At 43.0% G+C, this 25,304-nt stretch overlaps 1 protein-coding gene across 2 annotated transcripts in view; it reads left to right on the top strand.

Annotated features, from left to right (window-relative positions):
- The window catches only part of LOC137632751 (TP53-regulated inhibitor of apoptosis 1-like), a 68,716-nt gene that overhangs the window by 34,006 nt on the left and 9,406 nt on the right, over positions 1–25,304 (top strand). For both annotated transcript variants that reach the window (XM_068364831.1, XM_068364830.1), the window contains exon 2: positions 5,312–5,469. In XM_068364831.1, coding sequence (XP_068220932.1) covers positions 5,317–5,469 — 153 coding nt within the window. In that variant the 5' untranslated portion in view covers positions 5,312–5,316. The remainder of the gene's footprint in view (positions 1–5,311; positions 5,470–25,304) is intronic.

Here is a 25,304-nt window from a genome sequence, read left to right as displayed (position 1 = left end):
AGGCAACGCAGTGATGTGATTGGTGACGTTCAGGACGTTCATCAACCATCAGAGTTGACTTGTTTATACGCGGTGCGTCAACCTCCGCAACCCGGTATGGTGTTGACTGCACAACCCAGACGGTCTAAACTGTTTCGGGTGGACGCTGTGCGTCCTCGCGCACCTGTGGTTGTTGACAGTTCCCAGACTGTTCAGCAGTTCCAGGACGCTGCGTCCGGCTCCGTCACGTATGCACCAGTGCGACCGGACTTTGCGAGTCAAACGTTGCCCACACCTTTGCCGTTTTCTCATCAGTTATCGGATGAGGAACTGTCAGATGAGGACGTTGCTGAACCACATCCTGAGGATCAACCTTCAGAACTTGATGAGCCTAAAGCAGTTCAACCATCCTTGGACTTTAGAAAAGTTATGGCTGTGTTTAAAGAGTTGTTCCCTGACCACTTTATTTCTGTGGCTCCTCGTTCGCCGCCATCAGAGTTTGTCTTAGGCGTTCCTACTACCATGCCTGCCTTTACTAAACTCGTTCTCTCTCGCTCATCCAAGAGAGCTTTACGGCTGTTGCGATTGGTTAGAGACCAAGAGGAGTTTAGGGAAGACAGCATTTGCCTTCCCCCCATCTAAACTCTCGTCTAGATCGAGCGTCTGGTATGCCACGGGAGAAGTTCTCGGTTTGGGAGTTCCTGCCTCTGCCCAGGGCGACTTCTCAAGTCTTGTAGACTCTCCCCGCCGCCTTGCCATGAGACGCTCGAAGATTTGTTGGTCACCCTCGGACCTGGACCACCTTCTTAAAGGTATATTTAGGGCGTTCGAAGTCTTTAACTTCCTAGACTGGTGTTTAGGAGCCCTGAGTAGGAAAATCTCTTCTGCTGATAAGGATGTTTCCTTACTCATTATGTCCTGCATGGACAAGGCCGTCCGTGATGGGTCCAACGAACTTGCCGCTTCATTCACGTCCGGAGTCCTGAAGAAACGAGAGTCTCTATGCTCTTTCCTGTCTGCTGGAGTGACGCCATGCCAAAGATCTGAGCTACTCTTTGCGCCCTTGTCCAAGTGCCTGTTTCCTGAAGTCTTGGTTAAGGAAATTGCCTTGTCTTTAGTGCAGAAGGACATCCACGATCTAGTTGCGTCCTCGGCTCGCAAAGCCCCCCCTTTGCCTGCATTGTCTGCTAGACCTAGGATAGACACTCCAGCGTCTCGGTTTATCCCGCCCTTTCGTGGCAGAGCCTCCAGCAGGGGAGGTGCTCGTGCCGAAGGGAAGAGAGGGAAGAGAAAAGGATCCAAGTCCTCTAAGGGCAGAGTCTGACTGCCCGCATCTTCAGACAGCAGTAGGTGCCAGACTCAAGAACTTCTGGCAAGCCTGGGAGAAGAGAGGCGCAGATCAACAATCTGTGAGGTTGCTCAGAGAAGGGTACAAAATCCCTTTTGTACGCAAACCCCCTCTAGCGACGTCCCCCATCGATCTCTCTCCCAGGTACAGAGAGGAAGAAAAGGGACAAGCCCTGAAACTGGAAGTGTCTCTTTTGCTAGAGAAGGGAGCGGTGGTCAAAGTCTCGGACCTTCAATCACCGGGGTTTTACAACCGTCTCTTCCTAGTATCAAAGAAGACAGGAGGTTGGAGACCGGTGCTAGACGTCAGTGCTCTGAATGTCTTTGTCACAAAGACGAAGTTTACCATGGAGACCACAAAGTCAGTCCTAGCAGCGGTCAGATAGGAAGACTGGATGGTCTCTCTAGACCTAAGGGACGCCTACTTCCACATCCCCATTCACTCAGACTCCCAACCCTATCTGAGATTCGTCTTCGAAGATGTGGTGTACCAGTTTCGGGCCCTGTGCTTTGGCCTAAGCACAGCTCCTCTCGTGTTTACGAGGCTTATGAGGAATGTGGCAAAATTCCTCCACTTATCGGACATCCGAGCCTCCCTTTATTTGGACGACTGGCTTCTCAGAGCCTCTTCCAGTCGTCGCTGTCTGAAGGATCTCAATTGGACTCTAGATCTGACCAAGGAATTGGGACTCCTAGTCAATTTGGAAAAGTCACAGCTGGTCCCATCCCAAACTATTCTGTATTTAGGGATGGAGATTCACAGTCAAGTTTTTCGGGCTTTTCCGTCGGCCCCCAGAATAGATCAAGCCCTGCTCTCCATCCAGAAGATGCTGAAGAAAGAACGCTGCTCAGTCAGGCTGTGGATGAGTCTGGTAGGGACGCTGTCATCCCTGGAGCAATTTGTCTCGCTAGGAAGGCTACACCTCCGTCCTCTTCAATTCCATCTGGCTTTTCACTGGAAAAAGGACAAGACACTAGAGGCGGTCTCGATCCCGATTTCCGAAAAGATAAAGTCTTGTCTGACTTGGTGGAAGGACAATATCAGCCTAAGAGAGGGTCTTCCCCTGGCAGTTCAGATACCCAACCACGTTCTCTTCTCGGACGCATCGGACTTGGGCTGGGGCGCGACGCTGGACGGTCGGGAATGCTCAGGTCTGTGGAACTCGAGTCAGAGGAGCATGCATATCAACAGCAAGGAGCTTTTGGCGGTTCATCTGGCCTTGATAAGCTTCGAGAATCTCCTTCGAGGCAAAGTGGTGGAGGTAAACTCGGACAACACCACGGCCTTGGCGTACATTTCCAAACAGGGAGGTACCCCCTCACTGACGTTGTACGAGATCGCAAGGGACCTGCTCATCTGGTCAAAAGATCGAAGCATCTCCCTAGTAACGAGGTTCATCCAGGGCGACTTGAACGTCCTAGTAGATTTTCTCAGTCGGAAAGGTCAAGTAATTCCAACCGAATGGACCCTCCACAAGGATGTGTGCAAGAGACTTTGGGCGACTTGGGGTCAACCCACCATAGATCTCTTTGCAACCTCGCTGACCAAGAGGCTTCCAATCTATTGCTCTCCAGTCCCGGACCCAGCAGCAATACATATAGATGCCTTCCTCCTAGATTGGTCACATCTGGATCTTTACGCATTCCCACCATTCAAGATTGTCAACAAGGTACTGCAGAAATTCGCCTCTCACGAAGGGACAAGGTTGACGTTAGTTGCTCCCCTCTGGCCCGCGAGAGAATGGTTCACCGAGGTACTTCGATGGCTAGTAGACGTTCCCAGAAGTCTTCCTCTAAGAGTAGACCTTCTACGTCAGCCACACGTAAAGAAGGTACACCAAAGCCTCCTCGCTCTTCGTCTGACTGCCTTCAGACTATCGAAAGACTCTCTAGAGCTAGAGGCTTTTCGAAGGAGGCAGCCAGTGCGATTGCTAGAGCAAGGAGAGCGTCTACCATTAGAGTCTACCAATCGAAGTGGGAAGTCTTCTGAGACTGGTGCAAGTCAGTTTCCGTATCCTCGACCAGTACCTCTGTAGCCCAAATAGCTGATTTTCTCTTATACCTGAGAAAAGGACGATCCCTTTCAGCTCCCACTATCAAGGGCTACAGAAGCATGTTGGCCTCGGTCTTCCGGCATAGAGGCTTAGATCTTTCCAACCATAAAGATCTGCAAGACCTCCTTAAGTCTTTCGAGACCTCTAAGGAGCGTCGTTTGGCTACTCCTGGGTGGAATTTAGACGTGGTCCTAAGATTCCTCATGTCAGACAGGTTTGAGCCTTTACAGTCAGCCTCCCTGAAAGATCTCACTCTTAAGACTCTTTTCCTGGTATGCTTAGCCTTGGCTAAAAGAGTCAGTGAGCTTCATGCCTTCAGCAAGAACATCGGGTTTTCGTCAGAAAAAGCTACTTGTTCTCTGCAACTTGGTTTCCTAGCCAAAAATGAGCTACCTTCTCGTCCTTGGCCTAAATCTTTCGATATTCCTAGCTTATCGGAGATCGTAGGCAATGAACTAGAAAGAGTCTTATGCCCTGTTAGAGCTCTTAAGTTCTACTTAGCTCGTACTAAACCTTTACGAGGCCAATCTGAAGCGTTATGGTGTTCGGTTAAGAAACCATCCTTGCCTATGTCAAAGAATGCTTTGTCATATTTTATCAGATTGTTAATACGAGAAGCTCATTCACACATGAGTGAGGAAGACCGATCTTTGCTTAAGGTTAAGACGCACGAGGTTAGAGCTGTAGCAACTTCCGTGGCCTTTAAGCAAAATAGATCTCTGCAAAGTATCATGGACGCAACCTATTGGAGAAGCAAGTCAGTGTTCGCGTCATTTTACTTGAAAGATGTCCAGTCTCTTTACGAGAACTGCTACACACTGGGACCATTCGTAGCAGCGAGTGCAGTAGTGGGTGAGGGCTCAACCACTACAATTCCCTAATTCCATATCCTTTTAATCTGTCTCTTGAAATGTTTTAATGTTGTTTTTATGGGTTGTCCAGAAGGCTAAGGAGCCTTTCGCATCCTGGTTGATTTGGCGGGTGGTCAAAGTCATTTCTTGAGAGCGCCCAGATTAGGGGTTTGATGAGGTCCTGTTGTATGGGTTGCAGCCCTTGATACTTCAGCTCCTGGGGGTCTGTCAGCATCCTAAGAGGATCGCTGGGCTCCGTAAGGAAGACGTACTTACAAGGCAGAGTAATCGTCTAAGTCGACTTCCTTACCAGGTACCTATTTATTTTGGTTTTGTTATATTGATAACTGTCAAAATGAAATAAAAAACTCTTAGCTTATACGATGTAAACATATTTAACTCTGGTCTCTACCCACCTCCTTGGGTGTGAATCAGCTATTATATATTCACCGGCTAAGTTAAATATTTAAAAATGATATTTTAATTATAAAATAAATTTTTGAATATACTTACCCGGTGAATATATAAATTAAACGACCCTCCCTTCCTCCCCAATAGAGACGCAGTGGGATGAGAAGAAATTGAGTCTTTGTTTACATCGAGAGTGGTATCTGGCCGACAGTTGGCGCTGGTGGGCACACCCGCAACCTGTATAGCGATCGCTGGCGAGTTTTTACTGTATGTGTCTGTCAAGCAACAGAGTTGCAGCTATTATATATTCACCGGGTAAGTATATTCAAAAATTTATTTTATAATTAAAATATCATATTTCAAAAGTATTTTTAATTTTCACAACAATTCAAAGATGAATCCTTGAAGTTACATATCCTACCTCAACCACTCTTTAAGTCCCAGACTTAAAGGTCAAAAGTGCTAGTATTGCTGTCTCACGGATTGGTACTTCCTTCATCAAATTTTTAAAGCCATTCCAGCTTTATTGAAATTATACAACTATTAAGGGGCGCAGGTTTATATAGTTTAGACAAATTTAGATTAATTCCAAAAATTGTGATTTTTTTACATATATAATCCAAGTTTATCGGTTGTTTTTTCAATACTTTTAACTTTTTGTACCTGCAGGTGAAATGAAAATGAACAGCGTTGGTGAGGAATGCAGTGATCTCAAACATTCATATGATAAATGTTTCAACAAATGGTTTGCTGAAAAGTTTTTAAAAGGACTGAGCAGTGAAGATGACTGCAAAAATATATTTACGTCATACCAGAGTTGTGTAAAGGTAAGGTTTTTATTATTGCACAGTACTGAATTTGTACAGTATTTAGGGGTGTGAGTCAAAACATGTGCTTGAAGTTTTGGAAATTCACATTATTGCATTTGTTGCTTGGAGAACATCTGTATTTTATTTCATGTTTCAAATATTTTTTTAATGAAGAAAATTTGTTTTATTACCTCTGTTCAGAGGTTATAAAATGGTTGGTTATTTATTTGTCTGTCCATCTGTCTGTGGACAGCATTACGTCAAACCGACTTGTCGGATTTTAATGAATTTTTCAGCACAACACTAATAAATTTTGGAAATGATCCAGATCCGAATTCTAGATCTGGATTTGCATTTTCGCCATTTTAATGGTAACGTCAAAACAAAGTGATGGATTTTGACAAAATTTCCACCACAGATGGTTTTTAGGCCATGGATGACTCCATTCATTTTTGGAGATGATCTGGTTCCGGATTTATATTTATTGTCTGTCTGTCTGTGACAGGATTGTATAAAAACTATTTTACATATTTTTACGAAATTTTTCACCATAGATAGATCTTAGTTCATGGGCTACCCCATTAGATTTTGATGATAAGAATCCGGTTTCTTGATCAGGATTTACATTTTTTGCATTTTTAAAGATAACGTCAAAACTAATGGACGGGTTTTGACAAAATTTCCAAAAAAGACAGGTCTTAGGCCATGGATGACTTAATTTTTGGAGATGATCCAGTTCCGGATCTGGATTCTAGAGCCAGATTTGTATTTTTTCTTTTTTTTTGTTCTGTCTGTGAACAGGATTACATAAAAACTACTTATCTGATTTTGACAAAATTTGCACCACAGATAAATGTTGGGTTATGAATGACCCCATTCAATTTTGGAGATGATGTGGATTCTAGATCCAGATTTGTATTTTTTTGCCATTTTAAAGATGGCGTTGAAAAAAATTGACGAATTTTGACAAAATATCTACCACAGATAGCTCTTAGGCCATGGACTCCATAAACCTTTTGCAGAGGTTAAAAAGCTCTGATTGCTCTTGTTGCTAAAAAAATTTTTGTACTGTATATTTAAGGGATTTTGACGAAGGAAAAATCTATTTCTGGGCGAGGGACCTCTGACGCCCAGTGAAATGCTCCTTATAGCACCATTTCTAAGGTATAAATACTGCTAAATATACCAGAGAAAAAAGTTGCATCCAACTACAGTACTGCCCGCTACTACGGCTACTCCCCCCCCACCACCACTACCACTACCCACGCTTCTCCCATCATTCCTTCTATAGCACCGTGATATCAGCATGCGTTCTTGTGTTCAGAACCTTTATTTTGTGTTTAGTGAAGTTGTCCGAGCTTCTGGAGACTCCTCCTTCTAAGTTAAGTATTGCAATTATCAATTTCGATGAGCTGAGCTAGCGACACTCATAAATTTTGATAATATTGTTAATTTTAGTCTCGTACAGTGTCATATGATGCCTCTCCCCTGGCAGCCATTTTGGTGTCGCTACCTCCGAGAGCTTCATGCTTACTTGACGACTTCCAACTAGTTCCTCATACTAATTGTAGTCTTGTTATTTAGCTCTAGACATCTTATACAATGATTAATTATAGTTAAGTTTCTTAAGGTTTGAGTATTAGTTAGGCATTTTTAACGTTTGTGGTTAGCCTACCTGACCGGGCCGTATACGGCTTCGGAAGGTAGCCTACACCAGTGAGTTCTCCTTTTGATATACATATACAGTAGGTCCTCGGGTTACGACGGTCCCGACTTACGCGGTTTCGCCGTTACGAACGCGCCCCATAAAAATATAAAAATAATATTAAGCGTCGTTCCGTCTTACACCGTTAGCGTCGTAAGCGACGTAAACAATTGCGAACTAGTTTCTAGCGCGCGGTGGATGAATACGCTTTGCGGTGGTTGTGGGCGAGGAAGACGGCGTCGCTCAGTTCCACTCATACGCCATTTTTGGTTGTGATTGCCTGTTCTTTCTCTCACGTGTTTGATCGTTTTTTTGAACTTTTTGCCCTTCATTATGGCTCCAAAGCGCAAGGCAGATTCTTCTGATGGTAGTGCATCGAAGAAAAGGAAGGCCATCACCATGGAAGTGAAATTAGACATTATTAAGCGGTCTAAAAACGGTGAAACGCCAACGAACATTGGCCGATCGCTTGGCCTTAGCCGTTCGACCGTGGCTACTATCCTTAAAGATAAGGAGCGCATTGTTGAACACGTAAAAGGATCTGCTCCAATGAAAGCAACAGTGATAACGAAACAGCGTAGTGGTTTAATTATCGAAATGGAAAGGTTATTAGTGCTTTGGTTGGAAGATCAAAATCAACGGCGTATTCCAGTGAGCTTAATGGTTATTCAAGAGAAGGCTAAAAGGTTGTTTGAAGCGTTGAAAAAAGAAAGGGGGGAGAAAGTGAAAGTGAAGAGTTTTCGGCTAGTAGGGGTTGGTTTATGTGATTTAAGGCTCGGGCCAATTACCATAATCTTAAAGTGCAAGGTGAAGCTGCTAGTGGGGATGAGAAAGCAGCAAGTGAATTTCCTAAAGCGTTGGCTGAGATAATTAGGGAGGGGGGTTATTCTGCTTATCATAGGAATAAGGTAAGGAATTGTTCTCTTTTTTTTTTATTGATATTTACTTTAATTCATGTGGTAAGGAATTGTTTTCTTTTTTTATTGATATTTACTTTAATTTATGTGGTAAGGAATTGTTTTCTTTTTTTTTATTGATATTTACTTTAATTCATGTGGTAAGGAATTGTTTTCTTTTTTTTATTGATATTTACTTTAATTCATGTGGTAAGGAATTGTTTTTTTTTTTTATTGATATTTACTTTAATTCATGTGGTAAGGAATTGTTTTCTTTTTTTATTGATATTTACTTTAATTCATGTGGTAAGGAATTGTTTTCTCTTTTTCTAATATTGTTTTTATGTCATTTGATACATTTTATTATAGTACAGTATACAGTAATACTTTACAGTACAGTACAGTACGTATATTTATGGTGTTCCGACTTACATGGAAATTCGGGTTACACCGCGTCTTAAGAACGGATCAGTGTCGTAACCCGAGGACCCCCTGTATTATATCTAGTTTAAGATGTTTACATTGTAATAATTATGCCAGTATGCTATCCAGTAGCATCCCTCCTTTAGCCTTCTACGGAAGACTAAAGTTTTCATTCAGTGTGAAGTGATCTGTTTAGGGGGTTAGGACACGATTTAAACCTTATAGGTTTAATCTTTTAGTCGATTGTATTACCTGACCAGGTCAGCATTATACCTGATTTTGGAGGGCTAATTATTGGTTAGAGCAGTTTAGTCTTCCTGACCACGTCGGCATATACCCGATTTTGGAGGGTTAGGCTATACGCTCGTATCACTCCATGTTCCTCTCCCCCACTCTTTTCCCCATCCCCTTTTTACTCACATTATGTCGTTGTAGCCTATTTTTGCAAGTGTGTCCATTCTCGTCACAACCGTTTTCTGACCTGGGTACCAATTTACTTACCTTTTCTTCAATAATTTAAGGGAAAGAAGTTTTTTAATATCCCCTATACATACTGTACAGTAAAACCACCAATTTCAATGATTTCCTCAAGAATAGATTGTCAGTTTTCTCTATTCTCTATGGTATTCCTAAATGAACATTTGTTGTATATAAGTTTATATTTTTGTCTGCTTGGTAATATATTTGAGGATTTCACTGTAGTAAGGGTTTACAGTGATCCCTCGCTACTTCGCGGTTCGACCATCGCGGATTCACCACTTCGCGGATTTTTTTCATAACGCATGTATATACATACATATATCGCGGATTTTCCGGAAATTTCTAAAATACCGCGATGTGACCGATGGTGCGAGATTGGAGAAAGTAAGGAAAATTGAATCATGATTGATTTTCAATATAAATGAAACTTTGAGGAGCAACAAAGATATCATTTGTTAGAGAGATAGAGAGAGGTAAGGAATGGGAGGTAGTGAAAAGTAGCCGAGAGAGAGAGAGAGAGAGAGAGAGAGAGAGAGAAAGAGAGAGAGTGTGTGTGTGTGTGTGTGTGTTGTTTTAAATGTAATAAACAAAAAAATTTGATAGGTTATAACATATTGGTGTTTATGTAATATCAACTGTATACTGTAGACGGTTTGAATAAGTTAAGTAATGGTATAAACGATACTTTGTTAGTGTATTCGTACACAAACAAGAGCGGCAGCTAGACGTCAGCTGATCTAATTACAGCCAAAAGTAAAACAAAAAGAAGTCAAACAATACTCGATTTTTAAAACACACCCGAAATTTAAAAACAAAAGTACTATACACGTTTTCTTAATGTGCAATTAACTATTTAAAGAGTAGCAATTTTCTAGAATAAAATGATGTTCCCAAAAAATAGTGGTTTGCTGATGAAATCGGATGCCGTATATTTAGCAACGATTGAAATGGATGTAAACTCGGCATAATTTTTTCATTTCGTATTTAATTGACACTAAGAAAACTAATTTTAGTTTCTTCATCTATATGTAAGTATTGTATAACACGAGAGAGAGAGAGAGAGAGAGAGAGAGAGAGAGAGAGAGAGAGAGAGAGAGAATATCAGCTGTTGTAATCGAATGCCGTGTTTTTGTTTCGTGAGAATTTCATCGCCACGACTATAACAACAACATACTGTACTGAACTTTACAGTATTATACAGACTACTGTAATATGATAAAGTAAAATATTTGTAATAACCTATTTTATATGAAATGGGGCTATTTTTTTTGTTTAAAATTTACATTTACGTACGTAAAACAACTCTCTCTCTCTCTCTCTCTCTCTCTCTCTCTCTCTCTCTCTCTCTCTCTCGTAAATTGTTTTCCTGCTTTGCTACGTATGTATGATTTTATATAGATACGGTAGATAATATTTGTAATAACATATTTTCTAAAAGCTTTTACTGTAATATCATTATTTATCACTTTCATCATGCGCGTTAAATGCCTTCGCTTGTTTACTGAGCGTGGTTGTTTACTGAGCGTACTTTATGACGCCGTCGTTTCAGGCGGCGTCATAAAGAAAAACATTTCATTTGGAAGTCCTAAGAAAAATTAAGTAAAACATTGGTAATAACAAAATCAACATACTGTACTGAATAATCAATATAATCTATGCAAAAACTAACCTATACACAGATGTGTAAATGCGTTTGTTTCTTCATTATGATCAGAGATAAACGTAAACAAAACATTGGTTGCCATTTTTTATCGTGCTTTTTGGCGTGTTTAGGAAACGCATGATATAAAATCGCCTTTAATATTTGTGCCTGTTTTAGTTTAGGGTACTGTAGTACATGCATTAAGTGTTCTGTACATTAAAGGGTAGTTTGTTAACAGTACTACGTACAAGGGAAGGTTTTAAAAGTCTGAATATACATGTTAAATAAATAGGTAAATATGGTGTCACTACTTCGCGGATTTTCACCTATCGCGGTCGGGTCTGGAACCTATCTACCGCGATAAACGAGGGCTCACTGTATCGCATTTTGTTAAAAAAGATAAATGTTGGAAATCGCGTTTGAAAATTAGCAATATTCAAACGTCGATAACTTAGATCTGTATTTATCTTAAATCTGTATTTGCTTTTTAAAGCTCATTATATATACCTTTCAGCCTATATAATGTTGTTCACCTAGCAATAATCTTCCATCCATCCATATACCAAGGCACTTCCCCCAATTTTGGGGGGTAGCCGACACCAACAATGAAACAAAACAGAAAGGGGACCTCTACTCTCTATGTTCCTTCAGCCTAATCAGGGACTCAACCGAGTTCAGCTGGTACTGCTAGGGTGCCACAGCCCAACCTCCCACATTTCCACCACAGATGAAGCTTCATAATGCTGACTCCCCTACTGCTGCTACCTCCGCGGTCATCTAAGGCACCGGAGAAGCAGCAGGGCCTACTGGAACTGCGTCACAATCGCTCGCCATTCATTCCTATTTCTAGCACGCTCTCTCGCCTCTCTCACATCTATCCTCCTATCACCCAGAGCTTTCTTCACACCATCCATCCACCCAAACCTTGGCCTTCCTCTTGTACTTCTCCCATCAACTCTTGCATTCATCACCTTCTTTAGTAGACAACCATTTTCCATTCTCTCAACATGGCCAAACCACCTCAACACATTCATATCCACTCTAGCCGCTAACTCATTTCTTACACCCGTTCTCTCCCTCACCACTTCGTTCCTAACCCTATCTACTCGAGATACACCAGCCATACTCCTTAGACACTTCATCTCAAACACATTCAATTTCTGTCTCTCCATCACTTTCATTCCCCACGACTCCGATCCATACATCACAGTTAGTACAATCACTTTCTCATATAGAACTCTCTTTACATTCATGCCCAACCCTCTATTTTTTACTACTCCCTTAACTGCCCCCAACACTTTGCAACCTTCATTCACTCTCTGACGTACATCTGCTTCCACTCCACCATTTGCTGCAACAATAGGCCCCAAGTACTTAAACTGATCCACCTCCTCAAGTAACTCTCCATTCAACATGACATTCAACCTTGCACCACCTTCCCTTCTCGTACATCTCATAACCATACTCTTACCCACATTAACTCTCAACTTCCTTCTCTCACACACCTTTCCAAATTCTGTCACTAGTCGGTCAAGCTTCTCTTCTGTGTTTGCTACCAGTACAGTATCATCCGCAAACAACAACTGATTTACCTCCCATTCATGGTCATTCTCGCCTACCAGTTTTAATCCTCGTTCAAGCACTCGAGCATTCACCTCTCTCACCACTCCATCAACATACAAGTTAAACAACCACGGCGACATCACACATCCCTGTCTCAGCCCCACTCTCACCGGAAACCAATCACTCACTTCATTTCCTATTCTAACACATGCTTTACTACCTTTGTAGAAACTTTTCACTGCTTGCAACAACCTTCAACCAACTCCATATAACCTCATCACATTCCACATTGCTTCCCTATCAACTCTATCATATGCTTTCTCCAGATCCATAAATGCAACATACACCTCCTTATCTTTTGCTAAATATTTCTCGCATATCTGCCTAACTGTAAAAATCTGATTCATACAACCCCTACCTCTTCTAAAACCACCCTGTACTTCCAAGATTGCATTCTCTGTTTTATCCTTAATCCTATTAATCAATACTCTACCATACACTTTTCCAACTACACTCAACAAACTAATACCTCTTGAATTACAACACTCATGCACATCTCCCTTACCCTCATATAGTGGTACAATACATGCACAAACCCAATCTACTGGTACCATTGACAACACAAAACACATATTAAACAATCTCACCAACCATTCAAGTACAGTCACACCCCCTTCCTTCAACATCTCAGCTTTCACACCATCCATACCAGATGCTTTTCCTACTCTCGTTTCATCTAGTGCTCTCCTCACTTCATCTATTGTAATCTCTCTCTCATTCTCATCTCCCATCACTGCAATAATCTTAACCCCCGATATTTATGATTGAGAGATAAACCCTTATTATTGGGAATGCCTCATTTAAAATGTTAAGATTTACATGTTCTTACACAGATACAAACCTCCATTCTTCATGCAGGAGAGATAATTCAGCATGAGCTGGTTTAGCCCTAAAAACTTTTAACGAGAGGTGTCATTGACCTTCCACTAGTTATCTGGGGTAGCGGAAGGTAAACAACCACCCTGCTCACACACAGACCCAGTAGCTACTCTTCACTTTTGATTTGGCTACAATTGAATGCAGATGTTCATGTGGCTCTCCTGGTTTACCTTGCCTAATTCTCTGGCTGTAATAACTTTTTCTTTTCCTTTTCAGGTGCTTGTTCTTGAGGGCTGCATTTATGCAGGTTTGTCCAGGCATATCAGGCCCTCTTGTGGCACCTTTATTTTGGCCAAGGAGGCTGATCCTCACCAGCTTTGCCCTTCGTGCAGACGACACTCTTGTATGGAGGCTTCTCATTGCAATGAGTGTCGGGAGTGGCCATCCTCCCAGTGGAAGTGGTACAATAGATGTCAATGAAGTGTAAAAGGGATTCGTCGGCTTCAGGTTCATCCTCGAAGTTGAAGAAATCCCGACTTCATACTCTTGATAAAATAATTTGTTTGTGAACAGCTTCTTGGCCACAATTTTAATGGTAGAGCTATGAAACTTGTAGGGATTAATTGTTTTGTAAAAAGTTGGAAATGATTAAATTTGAGATGGTCAAGAACATGGTCAAGCAAAATGTCCAATTCACGTAATCAGCCATAAGTTTGGACATCGCTGTTACAGAGACTTCAAACTTGGTTCATATTTGAGTGTAAGAAAAATCATGCCAATTAATACATGTTTAGGTCATAGATCAAGGTCGAGAAATAAGCTGCTGTGGCGGAGGTCTGCGCTCTACTGAGTGCCCTCCTAGTTTATATATGTTATTTAACATTTGATACAATAACAATCCTTCAAATGGATCACTCCTAACCCAGTCTCGGCATGCCTTGATCATAGTATTTGTAAGCCTCTTTCTTGGGCGTTAGGCTCATAAGCCACTTTCCAGTAACCTTTTGTTCATGGTTATTTCAGAAATATCAATGTTATATGCTTGCAGTTCACTTGCAATACTCATACAAGATTTTTATTTGATCATGAAGAGCCGTTTGTTTGGTTTTTATATCGGTTCTGGGTGAAGTTTTTCTCTTCTGACCACATCGTCCAGAATTTGTTGAATCCAAATTAATACCTTTGTCCATTTTTTCCTTATGTTGCTAACTGATTGGCAGGAAACATTCAATTTCTTGGCAATCTCTTTCTGTTATAGCACACTATTACTTAATAGAGTCTTGATCTGTCCAATTTTATGAGGACTCAAGTCACTGCACTTCTCATTTTATCTAAGACATTACCCCCCCAAAAAAAAAAACAACATTAACAACCCTGTTGATATGTCAAATACATACCAGTAGAACCACAAAGTCTCTTAACATCAAATTTACAAGATGTGACACACCCTCCCTCAGCAAGATATGAAGTAGCACTGAGATACCAGACCAACATGGTTTCTCAAACCTAAAATCTTTTAAGGGACATTTAACTTTTCTCAAAGGCATCATTTATTCTCAGCAATATAAGGGTTTGTTTCATTAACTGGAATACAAACCAATGTTATTTATAGGGGTATTACGTCGGGGAAGCTGAAAGGACGAGCCATTAGAATTTTGCTAGGGTTAACTACCCACTCCGCTAGTTAGCAGGGGTTACTAGGTTGGCTAGCTACCCTTCTCACTCGCACACCTGTGACTGTGCTTCACTTTACTTTTGGCTCGGCGGGAGAGTGGTTGTTGCCGCTTTTCCTCCTCTCTTATTTTTGGACTGCCTCCTATTTTTGGACTGCCATTAATCTTTATCTTTTCAACTTATGTTTTCTTCTATATATATGAGAAGGTTTCTAATGTTTTCATATAGATATTGTAAGCTTTCTTTACAGTGAATGTTGCTGTTTGTGTGAGTGTTATTGCAGCAGGTTCTCAAGGACAGCAAACCTTCCCTTCCAACCTTTCTCCCTTGGATATCAGTCATCCTGTTGCCGAATGGCCTTCCGTGTAACTCGGCCGCCTTCGCACGGGAATCGTCATCGTTTGGATACTCCTCCGTTCGGCTGTTATCGTTGCCTTCCGCTCTACTTGTTCTTAGAAGGAATCTGCTGGGGGAAAGGAGTGTGGCCCTTTCAGAGCTTGACTTCAGCCTTGCTCTTTCTCAAGGTCAACGCCGCTCACTTTACGTGGGCGGCCGGCAGAATACTCTGCAAAAGTAACTCATTTTTTGTTTGTGGGTTAGGTTGCGCTCTTGAATGGTTTTCTTCAGTAAGTGAAATTATAACTGTTTGTAATTTAACTTTTCAGCTTCGTCTCCCCCCCCTTCCCGTTGGAGGGTTAAGTGGTTATCCCGCACAGGTCTCTCGCCCAGAAATAGATTTTTCCTTCGTCAAAATCCCTTAATTTTCCCAGCTGAATTAATTAATTGTAATTCTTGTTTTGTTAAAGTTTTTTTTACGCTGCTGCCTTCTTTCTCCCGTCGATGTCGACCGAGGAACCGAGTGCGCAGTCCTTGATTTGTGTCTGTTCTCTCAGTGGATGCATTTCCCGTCCGCAGACTAGTTGCTCCCCCTGAGGGAGTTTTTTGTTACATAATTTGTTTTATTTTTCCTCCGTTAGCATTGCCGTACTTCTTCATTTGGCTAGGATAGCCGACGTAGATGAGCAGTACCGTTTGTTCCTTTGGAATCTGCTGTTACTGTGATGTCATTTCCTTTTCTCCTGCGGTTGTGGCAGCTCCTGATCAGCACGCTAACCTCGAGGAACTAGCTCCGGCTATGTTTTCTCAGGTAGCGCTCGATGCAGACCTTCAACTTGAACAAGGCTTGTTGATGGGACGCAAACAGTGCTGCCCGGAGGTCTGCCTCCAGGGTTATGGACTACAGTATTTTTCCTTCCGAGGGAGAGTTTTCTTCCCCAGGTGTTGGGTTGTAATGGATTCTGAGGGAGAATTTCCCTCTCATCTTCTACATCTCAGTGCACCGATCGCTGATTGCTGTTGCTGTTTCTTCACCAAAGGCTACGCTCACCCCCTTGCCGATTCGACTCATCCGTCGGGGCGGAGCAAAGTCCGAGGCAAGTTTCCTGCTAATGATCACCTTTCTCTCGTTCACGAGAGATGCCATTCATAGAGACTCCTCTTCAGAGGCTTGCTGCTGCTAACCAGCTTGCTGATCCTCCTGCCCCTTCGGGGGTTCATTACCGTAGTCGTTGAGCCCGCCATACTCCTCCGCCATTTCACTTTAGAGGTGCTCGTTCGCCTCTGGCGAAAAGATGCCTTTTCGTCTCTTCAGCCTTGTCACTGCAGTTCTCCTCTTTGGAGGAGCCTTCTCGTCCGAATCCTACCGGTTCCCGACCTTCGCCTGTTTCTTTGGACTTGCCTGCTCGTCAATGAACCCCGGTTCTTGACGCACCGTCGAGGTCTCGTTTGTGAGCCTCTCCTTGGGATGTTTGCCATTCCAAAGGGCACATCCTGTCTCCAGATTATCGTTCAGCTGTTCGCCGTCCAGCTCTTCCAACCTACTGCAGCTCGTCTTTCTCCTATCATCGACCTTCAGTCTCGCCGATTGCTGATCTCCTGCTCGCTGATAGCAGTCCCTGATCTCCTGCTGACCCCTGATCAATAGCTTGCCGATCGCCACCTCGCCGATCGCTAGCTCGCCGATCACTAGCCCGCTGATCGACAATTGCTAGCTCGTCTTTCTCCAACTTTTTACCTTCAGTCTCGCCGACCACTGATCTCCAGCGCACTGTTAGCCAATTGTCGGCACGGTGATCGCTAGCTCGCTGATTGCCGATCCCCGATAGTCTGCTCACCGATCGCTAGCTCACCAGTCGCTGATTGCTGGTTCCCTGATTGCTGATCACTGGCTCGTTGATCGTTAATTGTTAGCTCTCCGATTGCTAGATTGCTGATCGCTAGCTCACCGATTGTTAGCTTGCCGATCGTCAACTTTCTGATCATTGAACCATACTGCTGCTCCTCTAATCATCCCTTTGTCGATCGCCAGCACTCTGAGCATTGTCTCAGATCTCCTAGAGCTGATTGCCAATCTCTGGCTCGCCGATTGCTAACTCATTGATCATCAAACCATACTGCTGTTCCTCAGCTTATCCAATCATCTGGCAGCTCGCCTATTTTGCTGTGCTCTGATTGTCAGCATGCCGATTACCAGTCTATCTTGCCAGCTCAACAATTGCAAGCTCAGCGATCGCTGATCACCATGCTGATCGCCGATTGTCTGCTCGTGCTTTGGCCAATCGTCAATCTCAGGCTCACCGTTCACCAATCGTCAAGAGGCATCTCGCTGGACTCCTTTCACTTGTGACGTCAGAGTCTGCTCAGTCTTGTCGTTCGCCAGCCTTACGGCCCTCATCAGACCAACTCTCCTCGCCACCTGCTTGTCAACGAACTCTGGTTCATGACTCTCCAGCTAGGTCCAGCCATCCCGTCGCTCATCCTTTGATGACCCGTTGACGTGAGGTCGTTCGCCATTCGACAATGGTTAGCTGCTCGCGGATTTACTAGCGGTTCGCTGCTCGCCTACGGTTCACCGTCAACTCTTCGATTGCCAACTCGCCGATCGCCAAGTCAACCCACCGATCGACGGTAGATCACTGCTCACCAATTGACCAGGCAGCTTTCGACTGCTCGTCAGTCACCATCCGTTTGCTGTTTGCCAAGGGTAAGCCATTCGCTGCTCGCTAAAGGTTAGCCTCTGACCAACGGTTAGCCATTCGCTGCTTCCCTACAGTTCGATGCTCATCTTCGGGTCACTGATTGCTGATTTGCCGATTGCCATCCCACCAATTGCCGACAGCTCGTCGTTCCCCGGCAGCTCGCCGTCCACCGTCAGTTCGCCGCTCAGCATCCCACCAGCAGCCTTCAACCACTCACCAATCACCCTCTGCCCATCGTTCCCCAGAGAGATCGGAAGGCAAACGACACCAGCTCCTCGGTGCTTGCCATTCGTCATTGCGACTATCCACTAAATGATTGGCAGGCGATCAGCAGTCCCCATCAGCAGCTCGTCGACAGGTGACTACTCGAGAGCACTCTCCAACTGTACAGCGGCCATGAAAACCACCCCTTGACCATTGTCAACGTTCATCAGAACGGCGCCATTCTAAGGAACAGCATCACTCTCATCAGGACGTCCAAGGTAAGGTCAGGCGTTTTCTTTCTCACTTCTCCATCAGTTCAGACTTGTTTCTCTCACAGGGAAGAGTCGTTTTCCAACTCTTTCCGGCCTTCGCTCATTTAGGAAGTCCCCAGAGATTGCAGAGTAGTCCCGAAACCCAGGATGATTCCATCCTTTCCTCTGGGTGACCAACAGAAGGTGGTAACACCTAAACCTACGGTGCTAGAGGCTTTCTTCTCTCCGAGTAAAATGTCTAGGGACTTTTAAAAAGTCCTCATCGAGGACTACAATCTCGCAGAGGTAATCAAGCAATCCACATCTAGTCTCTTCAAGACAGACAATACAGGACTGTAGTAATGGACAACAAGGTATCTAAAAAGCCCTCTCCTGACAAAGGTAAGAAAAGCTCCAAGTCTTCCCACACAGAGAAAATGCAGCTGGGCATCGAACCCTGGACAATCTCCGTGATACAATCAGAGTATCACATCCCATTCACTCATCTCTTCCTCCACTGGTCAAGACCCCAGCTTCAATGAGCTCCTATGCGAAGGGATCCACAAAGGAACAGGCCCTTTTGGCCGAAGTCCACACTATGTTGGAGAAGAAGGTCAAACAAGTGGTAAGACCATTGAACTTCATTTGCTTGCTTGACCTAAAGGATGTATGCCTCCAAATCCCAATCCATTCATCTTCAAGGAAGTATCTGAGATTCAGTTTAGACGATAATAAATACCAGTTCAAGGTGCTGTGCTTCGGTGTCTCCACAGCTCCCCAGGTCTTCACGAGAGTGTTTGCCATAGTGTCATCCTAGGCTCATAGAATCGGCATCAGTCTCCTATGTTTCCTGGATGACTCGCTGATTCGTCAGCACAGAGACAAACTTCTGAGCCTTTCCCAAGATCTAGGGATCATGGTAGTCCTAGAGAAGTCATCTCTGCTTCCCACTCAAAGTCTGGTATACCGGGGAATGATAATAGACACCAACCTCCACAAAGCCTTCCCATCAGATGACAGGGTAGCGAGGCTGAGGAAGGTTGCAAGACTTTCCCTTAGACGAGAAGAGCTCCCAGCCCTGAGGTGACTATGCCTCATCGGGCACCCATGATCTCTGACCCATCTAGTCCTCAAAGGCTGCCTCAGGATACGATCCCTTCAATGGTTTAAAGTTCAACTAGAATCGGGCCTTCGATTCCCCGGACATTCTGACCCCCCATGGGACAGAGGAATGGACGGATCTAGAGTAGTGGGTGGCAGACGAGAATCTGAGGAATGGTTTTGATCTTCTCGTCCTTCCCCTGCACAGGATGCCGTTTTCCAATGCATCAAAAGAAGGGGTGTGAGGCCCACGTGCTACATCACACGACCTCAGGCCTTTGGTCAGAGTTCAAAAAGTACCTTCACATAAATCTCTTAGAGATGAAGGCTGTTAGCCTGGCCCTTCTAAAGTTCTATCAGTTCCTGGAGGGTCAGTCAGTGGTGGTAATAAGTGACAACACTACAGTAATGTCTTACATCAACAAGCAAGGAGGTACTTCTTTGCAGCCCCTATCCCATCTAGCAGTAGAGATACTGAGATGGGCAGAAGTCCACTCGGTCTCGCTATCAGCTCGCTTCATTCACGGCAAAAGGAATATGCTCGCCTGACAACCTGAGCAGAGCAACTCAGATAGTAGGTATTGAATGGTCTTTGGATTATGTAGTAGCCAACAAAGTCCTTACTTTGTTGGTTCTCTGACTGTGGATCTGTTCGCAACGTCCCTGAACTTCAGATTCCCATTATACTGCTCCCCAGTCCTGGACCCCAAGGCTCTCTGGCAAGATGCATTCCAGCAACGGTTGGACAACATCGACTTTTATGCCTTTCCCCCGTTTTGTCTGATGAGAAGCATACTCAACAAGGCCAGAACATTGGCCAACCTCTCAAATGACCCCCATAATTCTGCTATGGCATCATGCAGAATGGTTTCCAGATTGGCAGGGACATCCACCTTCCTAATGGGTGAGTCAACCCCTATAAATAGCATTGGTTTGTGTTCCAGTTACAGAACAAATGACAAATTTGGAAGTTATTTGTATTTGTCCTAACAAAACAAACCTGTAACTATTTATACATACTGTACTTGCCTGCCAATCCTGTCTCCAGTCAAAGTCCTACCTCTAAGCAAATTGAAGCACAGTCACAGGTGTGTTAGGGAGAGGGGTAGTTAGCTACCCCACCCAACCCCCCAACAACTAGCAGAATGGTTAATTAAGCCTCGCTACATTTTAATGGCTCGTCCTTTCAGCTTCGCCGAAAGTAATACCCCTATAAATAGCTACAGATTTGTATTGTTAGGAAAAAGGCAAATTACTCCCAAATTTGTCTTATTAATATGGATCACGCCTAGATGTGATCCCGATTAGACCAGAAGCTCTCACTTGGAACAAACGCCGATGCAAGTAAGATTAACATGCCTTGTTCAGGTGTTTTTAGATATATATTTGATATGCATTATTCTGACACATAATGTCATATGGCTTCACTACAATCTTAGACAAGACCTAAAAGGATTGGATGTTTCAGCCCAGCCTCTTAATGAGCCGGCTAAACAAGCAATAATGTCTCCACGTTTTGACTTTACTCTCGTATAGTATCTTATAGTAGCTGTAAATGTCGGAGAGAGAGTGATTAACTCCTAGTGGAGACTTCTCTCCACCTAAGGAAGACTCCTATTTAAATGACTCTGAAGTTTGTATCTGCATAGGAATAAACTACAAATTTTACGGGTATTTTAATGACTCAGGAGTTTGTATCCAACTAGGAATAAAGTAAAAATTTTTAAAACTATTTTTATTTTTCCTTGCTTTACAAATCCGAGTCATTTGATCTAAGGTTCTGTCTCAACCACTCCGCAAGTCTTTTGATAGGTAGGTAATGATGTAAGCCATTCAAGCAAAGTATAGCTCCACCTTGCCGTGGCATTGCCTAGCAACCTTTTATGATGTAACCCTTTCTAGTACAACCAAGGAATACAAGTGGTGGGCTACCCTTAAATCTGCACTTTTTGGTGTAGATGTAACAGTTCCTCCTTTACTTGAACCAGATGGCTTTGTCACTCACTGTCAAAGGAATAGGCAACCTTTTTGGCTGATGTGTTTGTCAGTAAGCAGAGTAATGAGAGACTTCATCTTCCTCATTACTGTTTTTTCTGAGGCTAAATTGACTAGATTAACTTTTTGATCTCGTGAACTTGAGAAATTAAAGCTTACTTAATGGACCTTGATGTCTATGGAGGTGAAGACCCAAACGGTATTTTTCCTTTGTTTTTTATGAAGATTACAGTTTCTTAGCTCCAAAGTTATTTTATTTTGCACAAGTTAGCAAGAAGAGGTTCTTTTAGCACTTGTTGGAAAATTGGTAATGTTACTCTATTATGTAGATGCATTTGTGGTAGCTCAAGTCCTGCTGATTACTGCCCCATTTCCATAACTCCCATATCATATAAAGTATTTGAATGTCTTTTAGCAAAATATTTATGTAGGTTTGCTGAAAGTAATCATCTGTTCCCTTAGTTTGCAATTTGGCTTTTGTAAAGGCCTTGGAGCATGTGATGCCCTTCTTACAATCTCCAATGCTGTATAGAAATTCCTTGATTGTGGTCAGGAAGTTCATATGATTGGCCTTGATTTTAGTGCTGCCTTTGATGGTGTTAATTATAAGGCCCTTGTTTTCCAACTCAAACAATTGGTAGTAGGTGGGTTTTTTAGCATTATTATGGACTTTTTGAGTACTGTATTAGTTTGTAGAGTTGTTGTTGATGAGCACCATAGTGATTATAGGAATGTGATACCTGGTGTTCCTCTCGGTAGTGTTCTTGGCCCATTACTTTTCATAATATATACACATGACATGGGGTTTAGCCTAGCAAACAAGCTCGTTGCATATACAGATGATGCTACTGTACTCTCTTTGTATCAATTCCATCTCCTGAATAAATCTGGTGTTGCTGAATCCCTTTATGGAGATCTAGCTAAAATTAGTGCATGGTACGAATTATGGGGCATGAAGTTGAATCCTAACAAAACTCAAATTATGATTGGAGGTAGGTCAAGGATAGTGGCTCCTCATCATCTGGATCTCAGCATTGATAATGTTTCTTCTAACTCTGTAGGACTGTTAAAATTTTAAGTTTGATTCTAGGCAGAAAATTTACCTTAGAGAAACACAATTAGGTCTGTCTCTTCTTCAATTACCAAAAAAATTGGCTTATTGAGAAAGTCTTGTAAGATTTTCTGTGATCAGTCTATTCTGAAGAAGTCTTTTAATTCGTTCATTCTACCTTGTTTCGAGTATTGTTTTCCTGTCTGGTCTTCAGCTGCTGATTCTCATCTTAATTTGATGGATCGGAACTTGAAGGTCTATTAAATTTCTTAGTCCTGATCTACATACAGTAATGCCTCTAGAAACAAAATTAATTAGTTTTGGAGTGGCTTTTGTGTCGTGATTTTATAATAAAGCTATAATCACAGTGAAATACTGTCAAATACATTTGAATAATTCAATATACCCAAACTAATTATTAATAGCTGTAAATGAAGTAGTTATTAGAACATAATGCAATAATAAATGGAAAATAATACAATACATGCTGTACAATACTGTACATATATGAAATATACAGTACCGTATGTATTGTACTATTATTATAGTTACCCTTGCTATAGAAATCTGTTTTTTATTATGCATAAACAACCCTTTTCCTTCAGCTCGTGAATATTTTTAGCATTAACTATTTTATTGTAATACACTTGATGTTCATTGGAGATACATCAATAAATAACCTACATGTTTCTTTTACACTTTCATATGTTTAAGCTATTTAATTGTAAGACAAGCCAGATTCATTGATGTTAATATGTACATGAATTTTTTAGAATGAATAAACTTTGATTGTTCAGTAAATACATTTCTTAACTGTTATTTATTTACTGAAGTGAAAGAAAAATATATCGCTAATGTTTTGATATACATAGTAGCATTGTGTGTACGTACATACAATACAGTACAGTACTGTTCATGGCGTTTTTTGAGTTAAAAATGTACTTATTGATATAGAATTAATTGTAGATAAATTATCAGGATGTAAAAAAAAAATTTGTTCCGTAACCGAAATACAAACCACGCTATTTACAAAGGTTATTACTTTTAGCGTAGCTGAAATGGCGAGCCATTAGAATTTAACGAGGGTGTATTACCCCCGCGCTAGTTAGCGGGGGGGTAGGGGAGTGGTAGCTAGCTACCCCTCCTCCCCCTCACACACAGGTGAATACTCACTTTAACTTTTGGCTCGGACTGTGACAGACGTCTCTGTCTTGGTCCTCGCTTGGCAGCCATTGTCTGTTTTGTCTTTACTTAATCGCTTACTTTTCTTTTACTCAATATATATGTAAACATGTTGTCATGTTTGTATATATATTTGAGTATAGAAATAAGTAAGTTTCCTTTTCAGATGTGTGTGTGTAGTGTACGATATCTACGTGGAGGCCTCGGCAGTTAGGCCACCACGGCGTATTTTATGGGTGGCGATCGAGTTTGACTTATGTCTTTCTCTCTCTCTCTCTCTCTCTCTCTCTCTTGAGGTCGTTCACCCTTTTACTACGTGTTACTACGCCCTTGTAGCCTAGCTTCCTTTCCGTGTGGGGGGTTGCTACGCCGTACGTTTGTATCAATTAGTTATGAATCCAATTGTAGTTGTTTTTTGTTTTTCAGCTTGTAGAACGATTCCTTTCGGGGTTTTCGTTCTTTCTTTAGTGTTCATTCATTTTTAAATTACATAATTACATAGTTACATAATTATAATTGTTATAATTCTGTTTTGGTTACAGCTCTCCTTCCGCGAGTGTAAGTGGTTGTGAGGGCACGTGCCTGTTGTGTAATTCTTGTTCCTTTCCCTTGGGATTCCTCTTCGGAGCCTTCCCGGGGGAATGAATGTGTACTAATATTATTTGTTTTTTTTTTTACAGTTACCGATCTAGTTCGTTTCTGTAATATAGCAACGGTGTGAGGTGTCTGGTTGAGTCCTGGGGATTCGGCTGTTGCTGCCTCCCCCTTTGTATTTTCGTCAGGGGCGTGTCTCCTTCTACTGGTAGTACTCCTGTGTCGACGGACAGCTCTCCAGTTCATTTTAGAACAGTCAGGAGGCTTGCCTCCTTGGGTGGATAACTTTCCTTCCGAGGGAAGTTTTTCCTGTCCAGGCTTGAGTTTTTCCCCTTTTGGGGGGTTCTTCTCTTGCCTTTTTTTCGTGCGACTATGCTCTTGGTGCTGAGCGGTCGCACCTGCAGTTTCGCTCAAGGGGCTGGGCAACTGCAGGAGCTCCTCTTCGGAGGATTGCTCCTTTTAGGTCACTGGCTGACCAGTCTCTTCCACGAAGTGTTTCTCTTTCGTTCGCGAGAGAGTACACTCATAGAGACTCCTCTTCAGAGGTTTCTTCTGTTGCTGTTGCTGTTGGCCTCCCTCGCCGTAAGGCCCTCCGTCCTCCTCGTCGTAAGGGCCTCTCATCTCCCTATAAGGGTGCTTGAGGCGCCCTTTTGGATCTCCGTTTGCAGCCTACAACTCCTTTTTCTCGATCTTCCGCCTTGGTGCAGATGGACAGCAGTCTGATCTCGTCTCCCGACGGGCAACCGTCTTCCCGACGGACAACGGTCTGCCCGACGGACAGCGGTCTTCCGACGGACATCAGTCTCCCGGCGGACAACGATCCCTTCGGGGCAAAGGGTTGCCCCCACGGGGGTTCTTCCCTTGCGTGTCAGGGTTTCCCTGCGTGCCCTTCTGCTCATCAGCGCTCTCCTGTTCGTCAGCGCTTTCAAGATGATCTTCCCTGTGGTTCCTGTTACGCGCCCACGTTCGCCCTCGCGATCTAGAACTTCGGTTCAGGTCGGGGTCAAGGACTCTTCTTCTTTGCGCAGGCTTCCACGCGTAGCCTTCTGCTCGTCAGCGATCATCAGCTCGTCAGCGATCATCAGCTCGCCAGCGATCATCAGCTCGCCAGCGATCTCCGGATCGCCCACGTGTGTTACAGCTGGCACGCCAACGTTCTATAACACTTCTGAAGG

Source organism: Palaemon carinicauda, chromosome 42 (assembly GCF_036898095.1).
Source record: "Palaemon carinicauda isolate YSFRI2023 chromosome 42, ASM3689809v2, whole genome shotgun sequence".
Taxonomy (NCBI): Eukaryota; Metazoa; Arthropoda; class Malacostraca; order Decapoda; family Palaemonidae; genus Palaemon; species Palaemon carinicauda.
This window is presented reverse-complemented; position numbering and strand designations above follow the sequence as displayed.